The following is an 18,881-nucleotide window of genomic DNA, read 5'->3' on the forward strand; positions in this document are numbered from 1 at the left end:
AGTAGAAACAATGCATGGTTCAGTGAATGGCCAAACATAATAACAAACATACCCATACTGATCCAGCCACATTCTCCTTACTCATGATAGCTTTCCAGGTACTCAAGACATCGGATCTGACACAAGACAAGCCAAGAAGTTCTCGTAATCAAGGGTGATTACATAATGATGAAAGGGAAGGACACGGAAGGTCTGTGTGTGTGTGTGTGTGTGTGTGTGTGTGTGTGTGCCTGCCTGTGTTCCAAAAGGCACTAGTAACATCACATGTTGTGCAATTCACCCTGTACTGTCTGCTGTAACGCAGTACAAATATGGCAAATACATGATATTCGTCATTGGTTAGAAAAGCTTTGGGTGCTTTAGCCATCTGCAAAACCGAGCAGGTCCGTTTGCAGGGTCCGTCGTCTTCATGCCCTCTGGTGGACTATGATCAGTCAGGCATCCAATCTTCCCACTTCCACTCTGTTTGTGATTGGTCGATGACCACGTAGCCTCGCTTTGATAGGCCTACAGCATGGCTATGCCATCTGGTTGATAGTGGTGTTTGGGCCCTCCTGCCTCCTCAGCCTTGTGGTCACTGTTAGAGAATCCCTGGACACCCCCTCCTCTGGCCAGCACCATCAGGGTGTCCCCAGACATGTCCCCAAACTCAAAAGCAAAGGTCCCAAAGAAGAGCATGATGATGATGCAGAAGAGCCACTCAAAGATGGCGGAGGCGTGCTGCAGGGCAAAGCTCTCCTGGATGAAGAAGACACCACCTGGGAGGGACAGGGGGTTAAGGAGAACAACTTAACCTATCTAGACAGGAGAGCCGAGAGATAGCATGTCGTTGACAGAGCATACCACCCTGCATCCCAATGCTGGCTTGCCTCTGAAGCTAAGCATGGTTGGTCCTGGAGACCAGATGCTGCTGGAAGTGGTGTAGGAGGGCCAGTAGGAGGCAGTCTTTTCTCTGGTAAAAAAAAAACCGATATATATTTTTCCAATGCCCCAGGGCAGTGATTGGGACATTGCCCTGTGTAGGGTGCCATCTTTCGGATGGGATGTTTAATGGGTGTCCCGACAATCTGTGGTCACTAAAGATCCCATGGTACTGTAAGAGTAGGGGTGTCCTGGCTAAATTCCCAATTTGGCCCTCATACAATCATGGTTACCTAATCATCCCAAGCTTCCAATTGGCTCATTCATTCCCCCCTCCTCTCACCTGTAACTATTCCCAAGGTCGTTGCTGTAATGAGAATGTGTTCTCAGTCAACTTACCTGATTAAATAAAAATGAAATACTATGCTTCTACTCATCTCGACAGCATGTATGCAAAACATGTATTTATCCAGCAGGGGGCCATGTAACACATAACTCCTGTAAATTCTTTCTCCATGTCGCTCTCTCACAGTGACAACCATCATAAAGGATACTGAGAACCAGGGAGATGAAGGCTAGCAGGCTCATCCCGAGTCGCAGTTGGCCCACATTGTACTCCCCATGGGTCTTGGCCAGCCGGTGGGTCAGGGCTGACTGCAGACATACAATCAGTATACTGGTGGGAAAAGCCACCCCTGCACCCACGTAGTGTAGCACTTTGGCATTATCCACCTGCAACATAAATACATAAATGGACTCTCGCAGGCAGGTGGGCAAGCAGGCATGCACACACATATGTATATATGTACTTCCAACGCATGCACGCGCATGCACACACACACACACACACACACGCACACACACAGGTCAGCATGACCCAATAACACTAGTCACTGTTAACAAAGTATTACTCTATTATCGGAGAGACTGACACAAAATGACTCATTTCCAGGAAAATAGAACAATCTGCAGCAGTAGGATCAGAATAACACCCTAAAACAGAGGAGCTTCAGTATAACAATAGAAAATAATAGAGCTAAGAAAATACATTGTAATGTATTCTTTCAGTACAGTATAAGGAATGTACAGTATATAAGATTTGATAGTAAAGGTGGAATCGGGGTGAATAACATTTCACAAGATGCCAAAGTAATATGAATCCTCAAGCTAAGCCTCCCACACCAACAACACTAACAGTTACACCTCAAACTCTTCACACCTTCTCAGTGTTACTGAATCATAATTATTTAATCTAAATAGCTCACGGTTTAAACTTGGAACCACACCCCTGTATTGACCTTTGAGAGTCCTCTCTAGTATTATGATTACACAATAAGGTAAACTGTACGATAGGCCTAGGTGGTGGAGATGTTCAGACAGGTGTCTCCACAATCACAGGGTGGGGAACGTGTCAGTTCTACAGTACAGACCTTTAGCTGGGGGATAGTCTGCCTTCATTTAACAAGGCTCAAGCCACACCCACCTGAGAATCCAGCTCTTTTCAGCTTTTGTTTGGCTGTGTTTGAGAAGTATATTGTAGCGTCTCTCAGGGCGGGAGACATGGATTGTGATGCAGGAAACCAGTGTGAATGATAGGAATGCCCATTCACGGTTGGGAAAGAAGGCACGAGGTGACTGCTGGAGCTGAGGAGTTGGAAATGGTGGCGAGTAGTGAGGACAAAATGGAGGAAATGGATAAAAAGTTGGTGAAGCAACAGCTGTGCTGGAATGCGAACAATATGGGTGTCAGTTCTGATGCTATGGAGAGGGAGGATGAGGGTCAAGGACCGGAATCGTCAGTAGTGGAAAGATATAGGAAAAAGATAGTGTATAGTAAAGAAAGAATAAAGAGGGCCAAGGTAGGAAGCAAGAGAAATGATGTGTTGGAGTGGAAAGTGGGGATAGTGTTTGATGAGACCGCAGGGCCTCACTTACACGCTATCCAACTGACAAATGAAGTAGAGAAAGAGGTAGGTGAAGTGGAATTAGCTCAGTTCATTGGAAATCGTAGATTTATAATAGTTGGTGGTAGCCAGATTCAGCAAGAGAAGATTCTGAAAATGGAAAAACTTCATGGGAAGAAGATTAAAAGCCATGTTCCTGGTGCTTATGCTAGACTGAGGGGAGTCATCACTGGGGTCCCAATATCTATGTCCGTAGATGATATTAAAGAAAATGTGAAGGGAGGAAGAGTGATTGAGGCCGAAAGGTTGATCAGTAGGAAAGAAGGTCAAAGAAGTGAAAGCCTATCAGTGCTGCTGAGGTTTGAGAAGGTTATGCCTGGAAAAGTAGATAGGATTCCTTAGTTTCAATGTCAGAGAATGTGTCCCATCCCCATTGCAGTGTTTTAAATGCCGAAGAATTGGACAAGCGTGGAGGGGAACATGATTACGGTGTATGTGGGATCAATGTGAAGGTTAAGTGTTGTAATTGTGGGGGGAAAACATAGTTCAGCATTTGGTGGATGCCAGGTGCAAAGAGAGGCTAGAGAGGCTCAGAGATATAGAATTAGTCATGACGTATCGTATGCAGAGGCTGTAAGACAGATTGGTAGAACTACAGTGTGGAATGATGGAGCTTCCATGGCTGCTCCTTTAGTAAGTGGACCTACTGTTGGGGCTGGTGCTTCTGCTGGTCCTGGCCTGGTTTGGAGGCCTGTTCAGAAATTTTGCGCTCATGTTTGTGCGGTGTCAAAGGACACTTTAATAATGAATAAAGTTGACTTCATAGCTTTTATTGGTAAGGTTATCAATACGACTTGGGTTGTGGAAAGCAAAAATGCCAGATTGAAGATTATTGTGGAGACGGCAAAAGAGATATTTGGGGTGACAGATGTTACTGTTGAAATGGTTGTTGACATGCTGAACAAACCTAAGGGTGGAGTGTTTCAACATGATATAGATAAAGTTTTATGGGGTAGGGGGGTTTGGGGGGATGGGGAGGGTGTGGTAGAAGTTAGTAGCGATTTCTTTTAGATGTATATATTTTTTTCATGGTAGAAGAGAATTAGGCAGATCACGATTGATCGTACATTCCAGCACAGTAGGTGGCGGCATGCACTTAAACAATTGTTTGCGGACCGCCATGATATCATAGAAGAAGAAGACCCTCAGGGTGTAAGGTGGGAAGACCCTTCCCCAACCTGGTAAAACCTGTCACGTTCATTGTTTTTAGGGTTGTCTTGGTAATAGCCCGATTTTCTTTCCCTCTCTGGTGTTTATCTCCCTGGGGAGATACGTCCTGCTGGACTGTGATTTATCTTTTTTGTTTTGTGCCACTCCCCGTTACCCTGTGCAGAGTAACATTAAAACGCCTGATGGTATTAACCATATTTCCCTCTTGGTCCGTTTGTTATTCAAGCTGTTAGCTAACGTTATAAAATCAGGAAACCCGCAAACTCCACATTGGTGTCAGAAGTGGGATTGAAATTACATCTCGTTTTCTGATTAGCTTAGTTTAGCTAGCTTGCAGATGGAGCAAACGAGAGGAGATACAGTGCATTTGGAAAAAATTCAGACCCCTTCACTTTATCCACATTTTGTTACGTTACAGCCTTATTCTAAAATTGATTAAATAGTTTTTTTTCCCTCATCAATCTAAACACAATACCCCGTAATGACAAAGCAAAAACTGTTTTTTATAAAGAGAGCTGATCTGCCACTGGGAGTGAGACAGACCAAGCTGCCACCGCGTGGACAGGACGCTAGAGCCGAAGACGCCACTCTCAAAGGTAAACAAAGCAACAAAAATGGCGGCGCCCATGTCAGCCAGAATACCAGAGAAAGAGGAACAGCCAATTGCCATGAATCTACAGACATGGGTAAGACAGATTGGCCGTTTTTGAAACAACAACTTGAACTAGAGGGTGCATTGCACGAATGGAGTGAGGAAACTAAACTCATGAAACTAATGAGAGCTATTAGTGAAGAGGAAATGGAACAGTTATGACCATTACTGCAGGGGGGGAGGGGGGGGCAACATGAGCTACTAGGGTGTTGTTGGATGGATGGGTTACACCTTAGCTGTAATACACCTCAGCACAAGTCTATTCATCAGAGCGAGGGGGACAATAGCACAGATGCTAAAATGCCAAGAGAGGATAATGTGAGCATAGATGTTTGCACTGATGCTAATGTGCATGGGAATCCCAATGTAGATGCTAATGTTAGCCAGGACACTAACCCTAGCCCCAAATGTAGCAGTAGTGACACAGAGACAGCAGCAGAGGAAATGGCTGATACTGACAGCTTTGAGGCTCAAAGTAGGTTGGTTTGATGGACAAGCGTCATGGGAAGTGTTCAAAGCCAAGTTTGAGGTAGTGGCTGCAACTAACAGGTGGTCCACTACAGAGAGAGCAGTACAGTTGGCTATTTCACTGGAAGGGGAAGCACAGCGAGTACTATTGGAACTATCTGAACAGGAGATCCAGGATCCCCAGGCTATAGCAACTGCAATAGCACTGCGGTTTGGTCAGCCGGTGCCAGCCGTGGTTAAGGCATCAAAAGTTTGCTGAGTGAGTCCCGAAGCCCAGGTAGACATCAGTTGTTTATGCCGCTGAGGTTAGATATTTGGCATGGAAAGGATACCCCCAGTTCTCAGACAGCGTTGTCATGACCATGGTTACAGAGGCTTTTATCAAGGGGCTAACACCAGACAGACTCTGCAAACAGGTCCGCCTTAGTGTATCAGAGACGCTATAGGCGGCACTAACGAAGGCCCAGACTGTCGAGACCCCATCCCCAAACGCACCAGGTGCGAATTCCAATTCCCCCACCTCAATCAGCGGCAGACAAAACCTCAACAAGACGCCTGCCCCGGCCCGATTGTGGACCACCGGATTTATCACTATAAATCTACTGGTGCTGTGGCCATAAAGGCCACCAGATGAGATATGGCACCCTTGTGGAATCTAGAGCCACTCCAGAACCACAATGTTTGGGAAATAGCATGGACCCAGTGCATTAGGGGCACAGCTGGGCTCCACATCAAAAACCCCACTCACAGAGATACTACCACTGGTGAATAGTGTCCGTCCTGCCCCTTATCACCTACCTCCTTAACACCCTGACAGCTGTCAGATACCTGTGCAAATAGGAGGCCAGAGCATGGAGCCCCTCGTTGATACAGGCTCCACTGTTACATTGATCAACCCTTACCTATTGCCCCCCCACATCTACCTGGGCGCTGTTGATGTCCCATTGGTCACTGTCAGGCTCCAATGATGGGATCAGCCCATTTGGATATGCATATAGCTTGCCGAACTTTCCACCACCCCATCTGGGTTGCCGAAGTCAGAGAGAAGTGCCTGTTGGGTTTGGACTTCCTGCACAGGGCGTGCAGACAGCTGGATTTTCGAGCTGAGGTGATAACCTTTTATGGCTGTCCTGCCATGCGTCTTTGGCCTTCCCCTGCTCCTACTACTACCGCTGTGGTGCAACAGGTCGAGAGCCAATCCCCTGGTCCAACACATCATCCCGAAGACACAACTGTTCCCACTGGAGCTTTCATGTTGACACCCCAGACCCCAGTCCCATCGAAGCCTTTCCCTCAGGAAGAAGGTATCTCACCACACCTAGCAGGCACTGAACCTGCACAACCCCCCAGTGTACAGTACCCGGTGGATGTGTTTACACCAACCTACCTCTATTCCCCACAGCCATCCAAACTGTGACCCCCAGGGGTCCTACATGGACACCAAAGCCAACTGACCAAGTGCCATGCCTTGCAGTGCTCGCCCTTCAGGTAATATCTCCCCTGGTCACTCTCAGATAGCAGAGCCTGTCACTGTTGAGGTGATTCAGTCCATTTTCGGAGAAGAACTGCAAAGGCATGGAATTGGAACAACAACGTCTCCTTTGGTATCTGCTATTTGATTTCCCGCCACGGCTTTGCAACCACCCCTGGAGATGTTGGTTTTACACATCTGGTGCAGCACCAAATCAATACAGGCGATGCCAGCTCCATCAGTCAGTAACCCTGTCGCCTCCCCAATGGATGGCAGGTCATTGCAGATTAGAATGTGGAAGACATGCTCGCAGCTGATATTATCAAAACCCTCATACGGCCCCCGGGCCTCCTCAGTGTGTTGGTCCAAAAGAAGGATGGGACATGGAGGCACTGTGTGGACTACCGCCAGGTGAATGACATAACTGTCAAGGACTCCTACCCGCTGACCCAGGTGGATGAGTCCCTTGACTTGGTGGTGGGGTCCATATGGTTCTCTTCTTTGACCTTCGAAGCGGCTACTGGCAGATGGCCATGCACCCTGAAAAGTGGCAAGACTACAGCTGCTCTAATCCAGCGGCCCACTTGCCCATAGGGCTCTTTAAAAGAGAGGAACCACTTCAAAGCTACGTGGTTTGTCTTTCGAAACAGATGGTTTGTCATCTGTATCAAAATGAAATCAGCCAAAACAAGCTCAATAACTTAATGCATGCACACACTCCTATTGAATAGGAATTCACCTGTATTGTGAATAGCCCTAGGCTACATCTTGATGTTCCCAGGTTATCAATAGAGATTTACCATTCAAATAAATGATTACCATGATGTTATTATGTAGTTAAATTGGTAAAAACAAAGTCAAATTGATCGTATGATTGTATAATTGATTCGTTAATGCATAAATGGCTGTCTGAAAAATGTTGATGTAAAAAATGTAAAATATGGCCTCCTGAATTGCACAGCGGTCTAAGGCACTGCAGTGCTTGAGGCGTCACTACAGATCCGGGTTCATTCCCAGGCTGTGTCGCAGCAGGCCGCAACCGGGAGACCCATGAGGCGATGCACAACTGGCTTAGCATCGTCCGGGTTAGGGAAGGGTTTGCCCGGCCGGGATGTTGTTGTCCCATCGCATTCTAGCGACTCCTGTGGCAGGCTGGGTGCATGCACGACTGACACGGTTGCCAGTTGTGCGGTGTTTCCTCCAATACATTGGTGCGGCTGGCTAAGCGAGCAGTGTGTTAAGAAGCAGTGCGGCTTGGCAGGGTCGTGTTTCGGAGGATGCATGACTCTCGACCTTCGCCTTTTCCAAGTCCGTATGGGAGTTGCAGCGATGTGACAAGACTGTAACTACCAATTGGATATCCCGAAATGGGGGCGAAAAAGGACAAAAATGTAATAAATAAAAATGATTATAATGATATTGAACTCAAAAGATGCCCAATGATTGAACAGCGCAGTAGCTGAGTTTATCCCACACAAAAATACTGTCATGTCTGCACCCGCTCTTCCCCTTCCCTGGCGCTTGAGGGCAAACAGGCTGCCCTGCATCATGCATTCCTATCATCCATTACGCACACCTGCCTTCCCGCGTCACATGCATCAACGATATTGGACTCACTCATCACCTGTTATTACCTCCCCTATATTTGTCAGTTCCCCAGCTCTGTTCCCCGCTTCTGCATTGATTGTCTTTTGTTTGTGTTACCTGTTTTCTGACGCTGTTCCTGTCTCGTTCCATGTCCATTCTTTATTAAATGTTTGACTCCCCGTACCTGCTTCGTCACTCCAGCATTCTCCCATGTGACAGTCACTTAAATATTCCTGGCTAGGAACTAATGTTAACAAACCAGTGCACAATACTACAGACTAAACACAGATCCTCATCCGCAAAATATCTTTATCAGAGTGTGTGAGTGCAGTGGCGATTTTAGCATGTAAATCTTGGTAGGGCAAACGTTTTTGGTTGGGATGCATGCCAGCAAAGCCACTGCACAACACGAAACAATACATTAATTGCACTATAATGGTGACAAACGGTGCCCACAAACTGTTAGAGCCTAAATAAAGCTGTCCCAACAGCAGAGCTTTCTTTTCAGCACCATGGAGTGAATCCTTACCACCGCTACACCTGGCCAGCCTTGTCTGGCAGTGAGACAGTTCATTCAGCCTAATTTACTGCCTTTTTAAAAAACATAGCTGATATGGATGACTTGCTTAAAACATATGCTGTTTTTACTGACAATTGAGATGTACATAAGGGGCATAAGGGGACGACAAGCGGATAAGAGACAATACGTAATTTCAATTAAGACATGAATAAGCGAGCTAGGATGGACGTAGTCAATATAACTATTTGTTCAGTTTGAAATGTACAGCAATAGAATTCAGAACATGGGCCATCCTGTACACCAAGTCAGAACCGTAGGATGAATAAATGGGGCACAGACAATGAAAGCTCTTACAATATTTAATGATTACATTTCTCTAAAACAGGGTATAGGCTACATGTGGACCACCAAGTCAGAGCAGAAGGCTAAGCTATGAAGGGGAAAGGGACCAAATTATTAGGGTGAGGCACATGGGCTGTTAACAGCTTACTACACAATATACACTTAGTATTACTTTCTTTGCTACAGTATACATATCTCCCTGGCATATTACATAATTTATGCAACAGCATACATTTTTGGACTCACCTTGTTATGCTGTTCTTACTTGAACAGGAAGGTGGCATGGTCCTTCTTGTGGGCAAATGTTGTCGTCAAACTTTGTCATCAAAGTCTGTAATTCTCTGCATTTATGGTGGTTTCAAGATAACTGGGAACTCTGAAAAAACAAGGTTGAATCATGACTTCAGTGATCTTCAAGTCGGAGCTCTAGAAAGAGGCCCGAGTTCCCAAATTGGAATTCCGAGTTGGATGACTGTTCAAAACGTATTTTCCCAGTCAGAGCTAGTTTTTTTCCAAGTTCCCAGTTGTCTTGAACTCACTGAAGTCTGAGATTTCCCAGTTCTGAGTTTCCAGTTGTATTGAATGTGTCAGAAGTCATGCTCCATTGACAGCATGGCCAATGTATTCAACCTTTTCTGGCCCATGTCATGTGAATGTTTATCCTTTTAAGCTTGGAAAATATATCCTTAAACCCAGACTTGGACCACATACCTATTCCACTGAATATCAGGCTAGTGATTCATTTTCAATACTTGCAGTTAGCCACTGATTCCTTCCAAACCACTCATTGTTGAATTTGTGATTTCCAACTTGTAATGTTTATGTCCAATGGCCCATGAGCACCGAAAAGTTAGCTATAATTTCTCTTCATATTTATTTTTAATTTAACCAGGCTTTTGAGAGTCATTGAAAAGGATTTGCCAGTAGATTGTCGACTTGATTCATGATTTATTATGATGACTGCTTGTCTAGCTTGCTAGCTAAGATTTTGAAAATATGATGTTGACATGATCAGTCCAATCAAAGCTACGGTAGATATAATGTGATTTCACAGAATTTTATCTGTGGCCAATGACCTTCAGCCTTCTTGGATGGGCACTTCTATCTAATATAAATCTATGGCAGAACCTACAGTAAGCTGTATGAATTATCAAGCTCTGCTCGTAGATCTTGCGGTGACGTAATGTCCCCATGAGTGACAGAACACTGATCCAATCACGACGCAACTAGAGAACATTATCAACCGCTACACTCCGTTTTTTCCGCTGGCTGACCCACCACAACAGAAAGCACTGAGCTGGGCTGAAACACCTGCATTTTGGAGCTGCCTTACTCAAGAAAGCAAAAGTTAGACCATGTTTTATGTGGCTTTATTCACTTGATTATTTTTTTTTACATTGTTTGCAAACTGATGTGTGATGCATTAATGCCAAAATAACGTGCAAAACAGGCAAAATGTTTTGCTATTTTATTTTAAAAAATTGCTAACCAGGTGGGGCTCAATGGAGCATCTGAATAACAAGTCACCACTGTGTGAGTGTGTGTTTGTGTGCATGTGACTGGAGCGTGTAAATAGGTTTTTGTCTGGCTCAGTCCTTACCCACCGCTCTAATTTGAAGTGAATACAAAACAACCTGTGATTTGTACATCACAAACATTGTCGATCAGCCACTCTCCTGTCCATCACACTAACCACACGTACAGAACCTCAAAACCATGGGAACAGATTGTGACTGTGATCAAAATAAACTCTCCTATCTAAATCTGCATTCAGAATGTCTGTATTATTTCACGGTTGCCCTAGCCATGTATGATGGGCCTCATTTTCCCAGGGATGGGCCTCTTCTTCAGGGCAGTAGGTAAAATAAGGACAACTATCCCTGTCACAAGAGCCCAAGTCCTGAGATTGACCTCAAGAAGCCTACAGAGTGTAGGAACGCAGCAGGTTGCCAAAACCTCATGTTTACAAGACCTTTCCAAAGGCCTGCCTCAGACTGACTATCTCCAAGAACATCAAGAGAGATGTGTTTGGAAGGCCTACAAAGAGATGAGTAGCTGTGGGGGAGATGGAGATCAGACGTGCTGAAAGACCACAACAGGACAATGTGTTACTGAACGAGACTGCACTCAAAGCCAGGCTGTGGAGCACCCAGAGTTCACATAGCTGGAGATCCAGGCTGTAGGGATGATACTAGTTAGGAGGAAAATGTATTCTCTCCTCCCCTCTGTCATTCTACAGTCAGGAAATCAGAACTTGAGGGGGAATGATTTATAGGCTCGCTTCGCACCACAAATGTGGACCTTGGTTCAAAGTAACAGACAGCTAGGGATGTTCTTCAGAATCAGCATGTGATGTTGGAAATCGACTGCTTGAGCTTGAAGAGAAGGTAATCTACTTACAGGTAAATACCAAAATAAAGGAAACACTTGAGTAAATGAGGGATACAAAGTACATTAAAAGCAGGTGCTTCCACACATGTGGTTCCTGAGTTAATTAAGCAATTAACATCCCATCATGCTTAGGGTAATGTATAGAAATACTCAGTTGCCCAATTTTTGGGTTACCATGGCTAGAAGAAGAGATCTCAGTGACTGAAAGGGGGTTCTTAAAGGAGTATGGGGTTTTAAATAGTGTGTGTGTTTCAGTGGAAGCTGCTGAGGGGAAGACGGCTCATAATAATGGCTGGAATGGAGCAACTGGAATGGCATAAAACACGTGGAAATCATGCGTTTGATGTTTTTGATACCATTCCACTTATGCTCCAGCCATTACCATGAGCCCGTCCTCCCCAATTAAGGTGCCACCAACCTCCTGTTGTGTGTGTGTATGTGTGTGTGTCTCAGTCACCAGATCTCAACCCAATTAAACACTTATTGGAAATGCTGGAGTGGCACCTGAGACAGCGTTTTCCATCAACAAAACAACCAATTAATGACATTTCTCGGGGAAGAATGGTGTCGCATCCCTCCAACAGAGTTCCAGAGACTCGTATAATCTATGCCAAGCTCTCACAGTCTCATGGAAGAATTAGATGTTCATCCATCTTTCTCAAACATCACATTTTGAAATTGTTGCAAACGTCAAATTTTGAAGTGTTTAAGGTTAGGCATTAACGCCGAATGGTTATGGTGAGTGAGGGTTAAGGTTTGGGATAGGTGTAAAACAAAAATCAAATAAACAAATTTTATCGCTGGATTTGAACTTGCAATCCTAACCCAAACCTTAAACTTTACCTTAACCATTTTGAGTTAATGCCTAACCTTAAAAATTCTGAGTTAATGACTAAACTTAACCTTAAGCACACTATCGCTGGATTTGAACTTGCAACCTTTTGAATCAGAGGCAGATGCTTATGCCCATCCACCATCCATGTCCATAAGGCCCTAATAAAACAGAAACCTACTTGAAGGAATTGCCCCTAATGACCCGTTTTCACGTCTACCGACGTCCTCAGACATGGATAGCCTTTGAATACTTACTTGTATCACGGATGACCTGGTTGGCCAACGAACATTGAAGCTGTTCTGGCAGCTTGTGGTGGCCCAAATGGCCTTTAAGACACTTTATGTTGGTGTTTCCTTTATTATGGCAGTTACCAATATGTCAGAAAGAGGCCAAGGAGACCTTGTGTTGCCATGGCACCCACCTACAAAACACTTCTTGCAGTTCATCAACCTGCATAGTGGTCAGCTAGCTGTCAAAGAAGCATGTTTACTTTACAGTACAGAGCCCCCAGAGGAGACTATTCCCCTTTATTTTGGACATTATATGAAAATTGTCATAAATATTTTTGTAATTTATTGAACCTTTTAAATTATGTTCATGACCAAAATATGTGTAATAGGCCATGCAGCAACAAAATCCCCCCTCAGAGTTGCTAAACCACACCTGAGGGAACTCCAGCTTACTGAGAACATCAAACACTTGGCAAGGCTTCAATAAAGTAATTGTGATTTACAATGCCCGGATGTAGTGAAAATCCCACAGGCTAAGATAATGATTACAAGTGCCTTTTTGGAAATAAAAGTAATTTTCTACGTATGTAATACTGTAATAAAATTGTATGCAATCATACATAAAATGGACATGCTGTCTTAGTTTAGAAGTGTGGAGTTGCATCTTGTTACTATCTACTATACCACAGACAGTAGCCTACACAGCCTATACAATGGTCAAACCTGAGCACAGGCCTCTAACAGTTAAGCACATTTCACCTTCATCCTACACCTCTCAAGAGCTTAGTGAGAGAGATGCTCCACTGTGGGACTGACATCACTTCTGTTCTTACCTGGAAGTTGCCCACCATGATGAGTCCTGCAGCACAGATCCAGCCAGTGGAGAGGCTGGCCGTGTTGAGGACACAGTTCTCGTGCTTCTCTATGATGTGGGCATACCGCAGCAGCCCTATCAACATCACTGGGGGAGGGAAGAGAGAGGGATAGACAGATGAGGAAAAAAACTAAGATTTTAATTTTCACCTAACTATCAAGCAGAGAAAGCCTGCTGCTCTGTTGACGGTTCACTATCAAATCTGCTACAGCATGGAAGCAACATCAAACAAAACTCTATATGTGCCTCTTGCAGAGTAAAGGAAAGAAAAGGGGGATACCTAGTCAGTTGTACAACTGAATGCATTCAAATAAAATGTGTCTTCCACATGTAACCCAATCCCTCTGAATCAGTAGGGAGGGAGTAACCTTGTACATCTTCTTCCCAATCCACTACATATTCCCCCACATTTGGTTGTGAGTTGCAAGATGGAAAAGATGATAGAGTGCACATCATTAGGGCCAAGACGTGCCGACTTCGCCAAGTTGTTAAGAACTGGAAACCACGTAGTGTGGCAATTCCTGACGGCTGTTTACCAAGCTGCCCAATGAAGGCTTCTCTGCAGTCGCACAACACTTCCAAGAACAGCAAACTGTTCTCCCACAATTCCATTGGATGCACATGGTGTTCACATCTGGTGTCCATATCACCACCAAGCGAGTGAGTGTGTAAAGATGTGTGTGTCGTCAGTGAGAACAAGGGCTGTTCTTTGATAATACAGCGGATAATGCAATAAAAATCCCTGTTTAGTAGTGATTTTCCAGCAAATTCACTAGTTAGGATCTACTTTGTGGTTAGTGGGGTTTCAGACATGATTATTCTTCTCATCTGTACGCCACACCTCACCTCAGAGTTAAGTAAATGCTCTCACAGTGCGTGTGCTCTAACAAAAACAGTGTTTTGTTTGTGGGAGTGGGAAGAATTGAGGAAAGCTTTGATGTGTGTGTAAAGGGGTGCGTAACTGGTGGCAATGAAGTTGGACGCAGGAGAGCAGAACTAGGTAATAGCCGGAGCAGTTTAATTTCAAAACCCAAAGGCATAAAGAAATAACCAACCTGGGTCCAAAACCCAACAAGCACAAGTAAACATGTGGACAAGCACTTACAACAAACAATTCCACACCAAGACATGGGGGGGAACAGAGGGTTAAATACACAACACTTAATGAGGGAAATGAGAATCAGGTGTGTAGGAAAACAAGACAAAACAAATGGAAAATGAAAAATGGATCGACGATGGCTAGAAGACCGGTGACGCCGACCGCCGAACACCACCCGAACAAGGAGAGGAAACAACTTCGGTGGAAGTCGTGACAGTACCCCCCCTTGACACGCGGCTCCAGCAGCATGCCGACACCGGCCTCGAGGACGACCCAGAGGGCGAGGTGCAGGGTGATCCGGACGGAGACGGTGGAACTCCCGCAGCATTGAGGGGTCCAACACGTCCTCCACCGGAACCCAGCATCTCTCTTCTGGACGGTACCCCTCCTAGTCCACGGAGGTACTGAAGGCCCCTCGCCTGACGCCTCGAATTCAGTATGGATCGAACGGAGTACGCTGGGACCCCCTCGATGTCTAGAGGGGTCGGAGGAACCTCCCGCACCTCAGATTCCTGGAGCGGGCCAGCCACCACCGGCCTGAGGAGAGACACATGGAATGAGGGGTTAATACGGTAATCGGGGGGGAAGCTGTAACCTGTAACTCACCTCGTTCACTCTCCTCCGGATATTTAATGGCCCCACAAACCGTGGACCCAGCTTCCGGCAGGGCAGGCAGAGGGGCAGGTTTCGGGTTGAGAGCCAGACCCGGTCCCCCGGTGCGAACACCGGGGCCTCACTGCGGTGACGGTCTGCGCTGGCTTTCTGGCGCAGCACGGCGCGCTGAAGGTGAAAATGAGCGGCGTCCCATGTTTCCTCCGCGCGCCGGAACCAGTCATCCACCGCAGGAGCCTCGGTCTGACTCTGATGCCAAGGAGCCAGAACTGGCTGATACCCCAGTACGCACGGGAAGGGGGAGAGGTTAGTGGAGGAGTGGCGGAGCGAGTTCTGGGCCATCTCTGCCCAGGGCACAAATGCCGCCCACTCCCCCAGGCAGTCCTGGCAATAAGACCTCAGAAACCTACCCACATCCTGGTTAACTCTCTCCACCTGCCCGTTACTCTCAGGGTGAAAACCCGAGGTAAGGCTGATCGAGACCCCCAGACGTTCCATGAACGCCCTCCAGAACCTCAAAGTGAACTGGGGACCCCGATCAGACACTATATCCTCAGGCACCCCGTAGTGCCAGAAGACGTGCGTAAACAAGGCCTCTGCAGTCTGTAGGGCCATAGGGAGACCGGACAGAGGAAGGAGACGGCAGGACTTAGAGAAACAATCCACAACGACCAGGATCGTGGTGTTTCCCTGTGATGGAGGGAGATTGGTCAGGAAATCGATCAACAGGTGCGACCATGGACGTTGTGGAACGGGTAAGGGGTGTAATTTACCTCTGGGCAGGTGCCTAGGAGCCTTACACTGAGTGCACACCGAGCAAGAGGAAACATAAACCCTCACGTCCTTGGCCAAAGTGGGCCACCAGTACTTCCCACTCAGACAGCCCACCGTCCGACCGATGCCTGGATGACCAGAGGAAGGTGACGTGTGGGCCCAATAGATCAGCCAATCACGGACAGCAGACGGAACGTACAGACGCCCAGCGGGACACTGGAGGGGAGCGGGCTCTGCACGTAACGCCTGCTCAATGTCCCCATCCAGCTCCCACACTACTGGTGCCACCAGGCAGGAGGCTGGGAGTATGGGAGTGGGATCCATGGGCCGCTCCTCTGTGTCATACAGTCGGGACAGTGTGTCTGCCTTCTCGTTCTGGGCACCTGGTTTGTAAGAAAGTGTGAAAACAAAACGGGTGAAAAACATGGCCCACCTTGCCTGACGAGGGTTCAGTGTCCTCGCTGCCCGGATGTACTTCACATTGCGGTGGTCAGTCCAGATGAGAAAAGGGTGTTTAGCCCCCTCAAGCCAATGTCTCCACGCCTTCAGAGCCTTGACCACAGCCAACAGCTCCCGGTCCCCCACGTCATAGTTTCGCTCCACCGGGCTGAGCTTCCTCGAGAAGCACAGGGGCGGAGCTTCGGTGGCGTACCTGAGCGCTGAGATAGCACGGCTCCTATCCCTGGCTCGGACATGTCCACCTCCACTATGAACGCCAAAGAGGGATCTGGATGGGCCAGCACGGGAGCTGAGGTAAACAGAGCCCTCAGGTGACCAAAAGCCCTGTCCGTCTCAGCCGACCACGGCAAAAACACCAGTTCTCCATTCAGCAGTGAGGTAATGTGAGCCGCTACCTGATCAAAACCCCGGATGAAACTCTGGTAGTAATTGGCAAACCCTAGAAACCGCTGCACCTCCTTTACCGTGGTGAGAGTCAGCCAATTATGCACGGCTTAAATGTGGTCACTCTCCATCTCCACCCCTGAGGTGGAAATGCGGTACCCTAGGAAAGAGACGGACTGTTGGAAGAACAGGCACTTCTCAGCCTTGACGTACAGGTCATGCTCCAACAGTCGACCAAGCCCCCTGCGCACCAGGGACACATGCTCGGCGCGTGTAGCGGAGTATATCAGAATGTCATCAATATACACCACTACACCCTGCTCGTGCAGGTCCCTGAAGATCTTGTCTACAAAGGCTTGGAAGACTGATGGAGCATTCATCAATGACGAGGTGCTCATAATGCCCTGAGGTTGTACTGAACGCCGTCTTCCACTCGTCTCCCTCCCTGATACGCACCAGGTTGTAAGCGCTCCTGAGATCTACAGTGAGGGAAAAAAGTATTTGATCCCCTGCTGATTTTGTATGTTTGCCCACTGACAAAGAAATTATCCGTCTATAATTTTAATGGTAGGTTTATTTGAACAGTGAGAAACAGAATAACAACAAAAAAATCCAGAAAAATGCATGTCAAAAATTTTATAAATTGATTTGCATTTTAATAAGGGAAATAACTATTTGACTCCCTCTCAATCAGAAAGATTTCTGGCTCCCAGGTGTCTTTTATACAGGTAATGAGCTGAGATTAGGAGCACACTCTTAAAGGGAGTGCTCCTAATTTCAGCTTGTTACCTGTATAAAAGACACCTGTCCACAGAAGCAATCAATCAATCAGATTCCAAACTCTCCACCATGGCCAAGACCAAAGAGCTCTCCAAGGATGTCAGGGGCAAGATTGTAGACCTACACAAGGCTGGAATGGGTTACAAGACCATCGCCAAGCAGCTTGGTGAGAAGGTGACAACAGTTGGTGCGATTATTCGCAAATGGAAGAAACGCAAAAGAACTGTCAATCTCCCTTGGCCTGGGGCTCCATGCAAGATCTCACCTCGTGGAGTTGCAATGATCATGAGAACAGTGAGGAATCAGCCCAGAACTACATGGGAGGATCTTGTCAATGATCTCAAGGCAGCTGGGACCATAGTCACCAAGAAAACAATTGATAAAACACTACGCCGTGAAGGACTGAAATCTTGCAGCGCCCGCAAGGTCCCCCTGCTCAAGAAAGCACATATACATGCCCATCTGAAGTTTGCCAATGAACATCTGAATGATTCAGAGGAGAACTGGGTGAAAGTGTTGTGGTCAGATGACACCAAAATGGAGCTCTTTGGCATCAACTCAACTCGCCGGGTTTGGAGGAGGAGGAATGCTGCCTATGACCCCAAGAACACCATTCCCACCATCAAACATGGAGGTGGAAACATTATGCTTTGGGGGTGTTTTTCTGCTAAGGGGACAGGACAACTTCACCGCATCAAAGGGACGATGGACGGGGCCATGTACCGTCAAATCTTGGGTGAGAACCTCCTTCCCTCAGCCATGGCATTGAAAATGGGTCGTGGATGGGTATTCCAGCATGACAATGACCCAAAACACACGACCAAGGCAACAAAGGAGTGGCTCAAGAAGAAGCACATTAAGGTCCTGGAGTGGCCTAGCCAGTCTCCAGACCTTAATCCCATAGAAAATCTGTGGAGGGAGCTGAAGGTTGGAGTTGCCAAACGTCCGCCTCGAAACCTTAATGACTTGGAGAAGATCTGCAAAGAGGAGTGGGACAAAATCCCTCCTGAGATGTGTGCAAAACCTGGTGGCCAACTACAAGAAACGTCTGACCTCTGTGATTGCCAACAAGGGTTTTGCCACCAAGTACTAAGTCATGTTTTGCAGAGGGGTCAAATACTTATTTCCCTCATCAAAATGCAAATCAATGTATAACATTTTTAACTTGTATTTCTGGATTTTTTTGTTGTTATTCTGTTCAAATAAACCTAGCATTAAAATTATAGACTGATCATTTCTTTGGCAGTGGGCAAATGTATAAAATCAGCAGGGGATCAAATACTTTTTTCCCTCACTGTAGTTTGGTGAAGATGCGCGCCCCGTGCATTGACTCAATCGCCGTGGCGATAAGAGGTAGCGGGTAACTGTACCTCACCGTGGTCTGATTTAGGCCTCGGTAGTCAATACA

At 46.5% G+C, this 18,881-nt stretch overlaps 1 protein-coding gene across 1 annotated transcript in view; it reads right to left on the reverse strand.

The window, feature by feature from the left end:
- Positions 1–215: 215 nt before the first annotated feature.
- Positions 216–18,881, reverse strand: part of LOC115200788 (transmembrane protein 150A-like) — a 31,774-nt gene continuing 13,108 nt past the window's right edge. Inside the window, exons 3-5 of the mRNA XM_029763926.1 lie at positions 13,325–13,452; positions 1,416–1,593; positions 216–758 (exon numbers count right to left, since the gene is read on the reverse strand). Coding sequence (XP_029619786.1) covers positions 508–758; positions 1,416–1,593; positions 13,325–13,452 — 557 coding nt within the window. The 3' untranslated portion in view covers positions 216–507. The remainder of the gene's footprint in view (positions 759–1,415; positions 1,594–13,324; positions 13,453–18,881) is intronic.

Source organism: Salmo trutta, chromosome 10 (genome assembly GCF_901001165.1).
Source record: "Salmo trutta chromosome 10, fSalTru1.1, whole genome shotgun sequence".
Lineage (NCBI taxonomy): Eukaryota > Metazoa > Chordata > Actinopteri > Salmoniformes > Salmonidae > Salmo > Salmo trutta.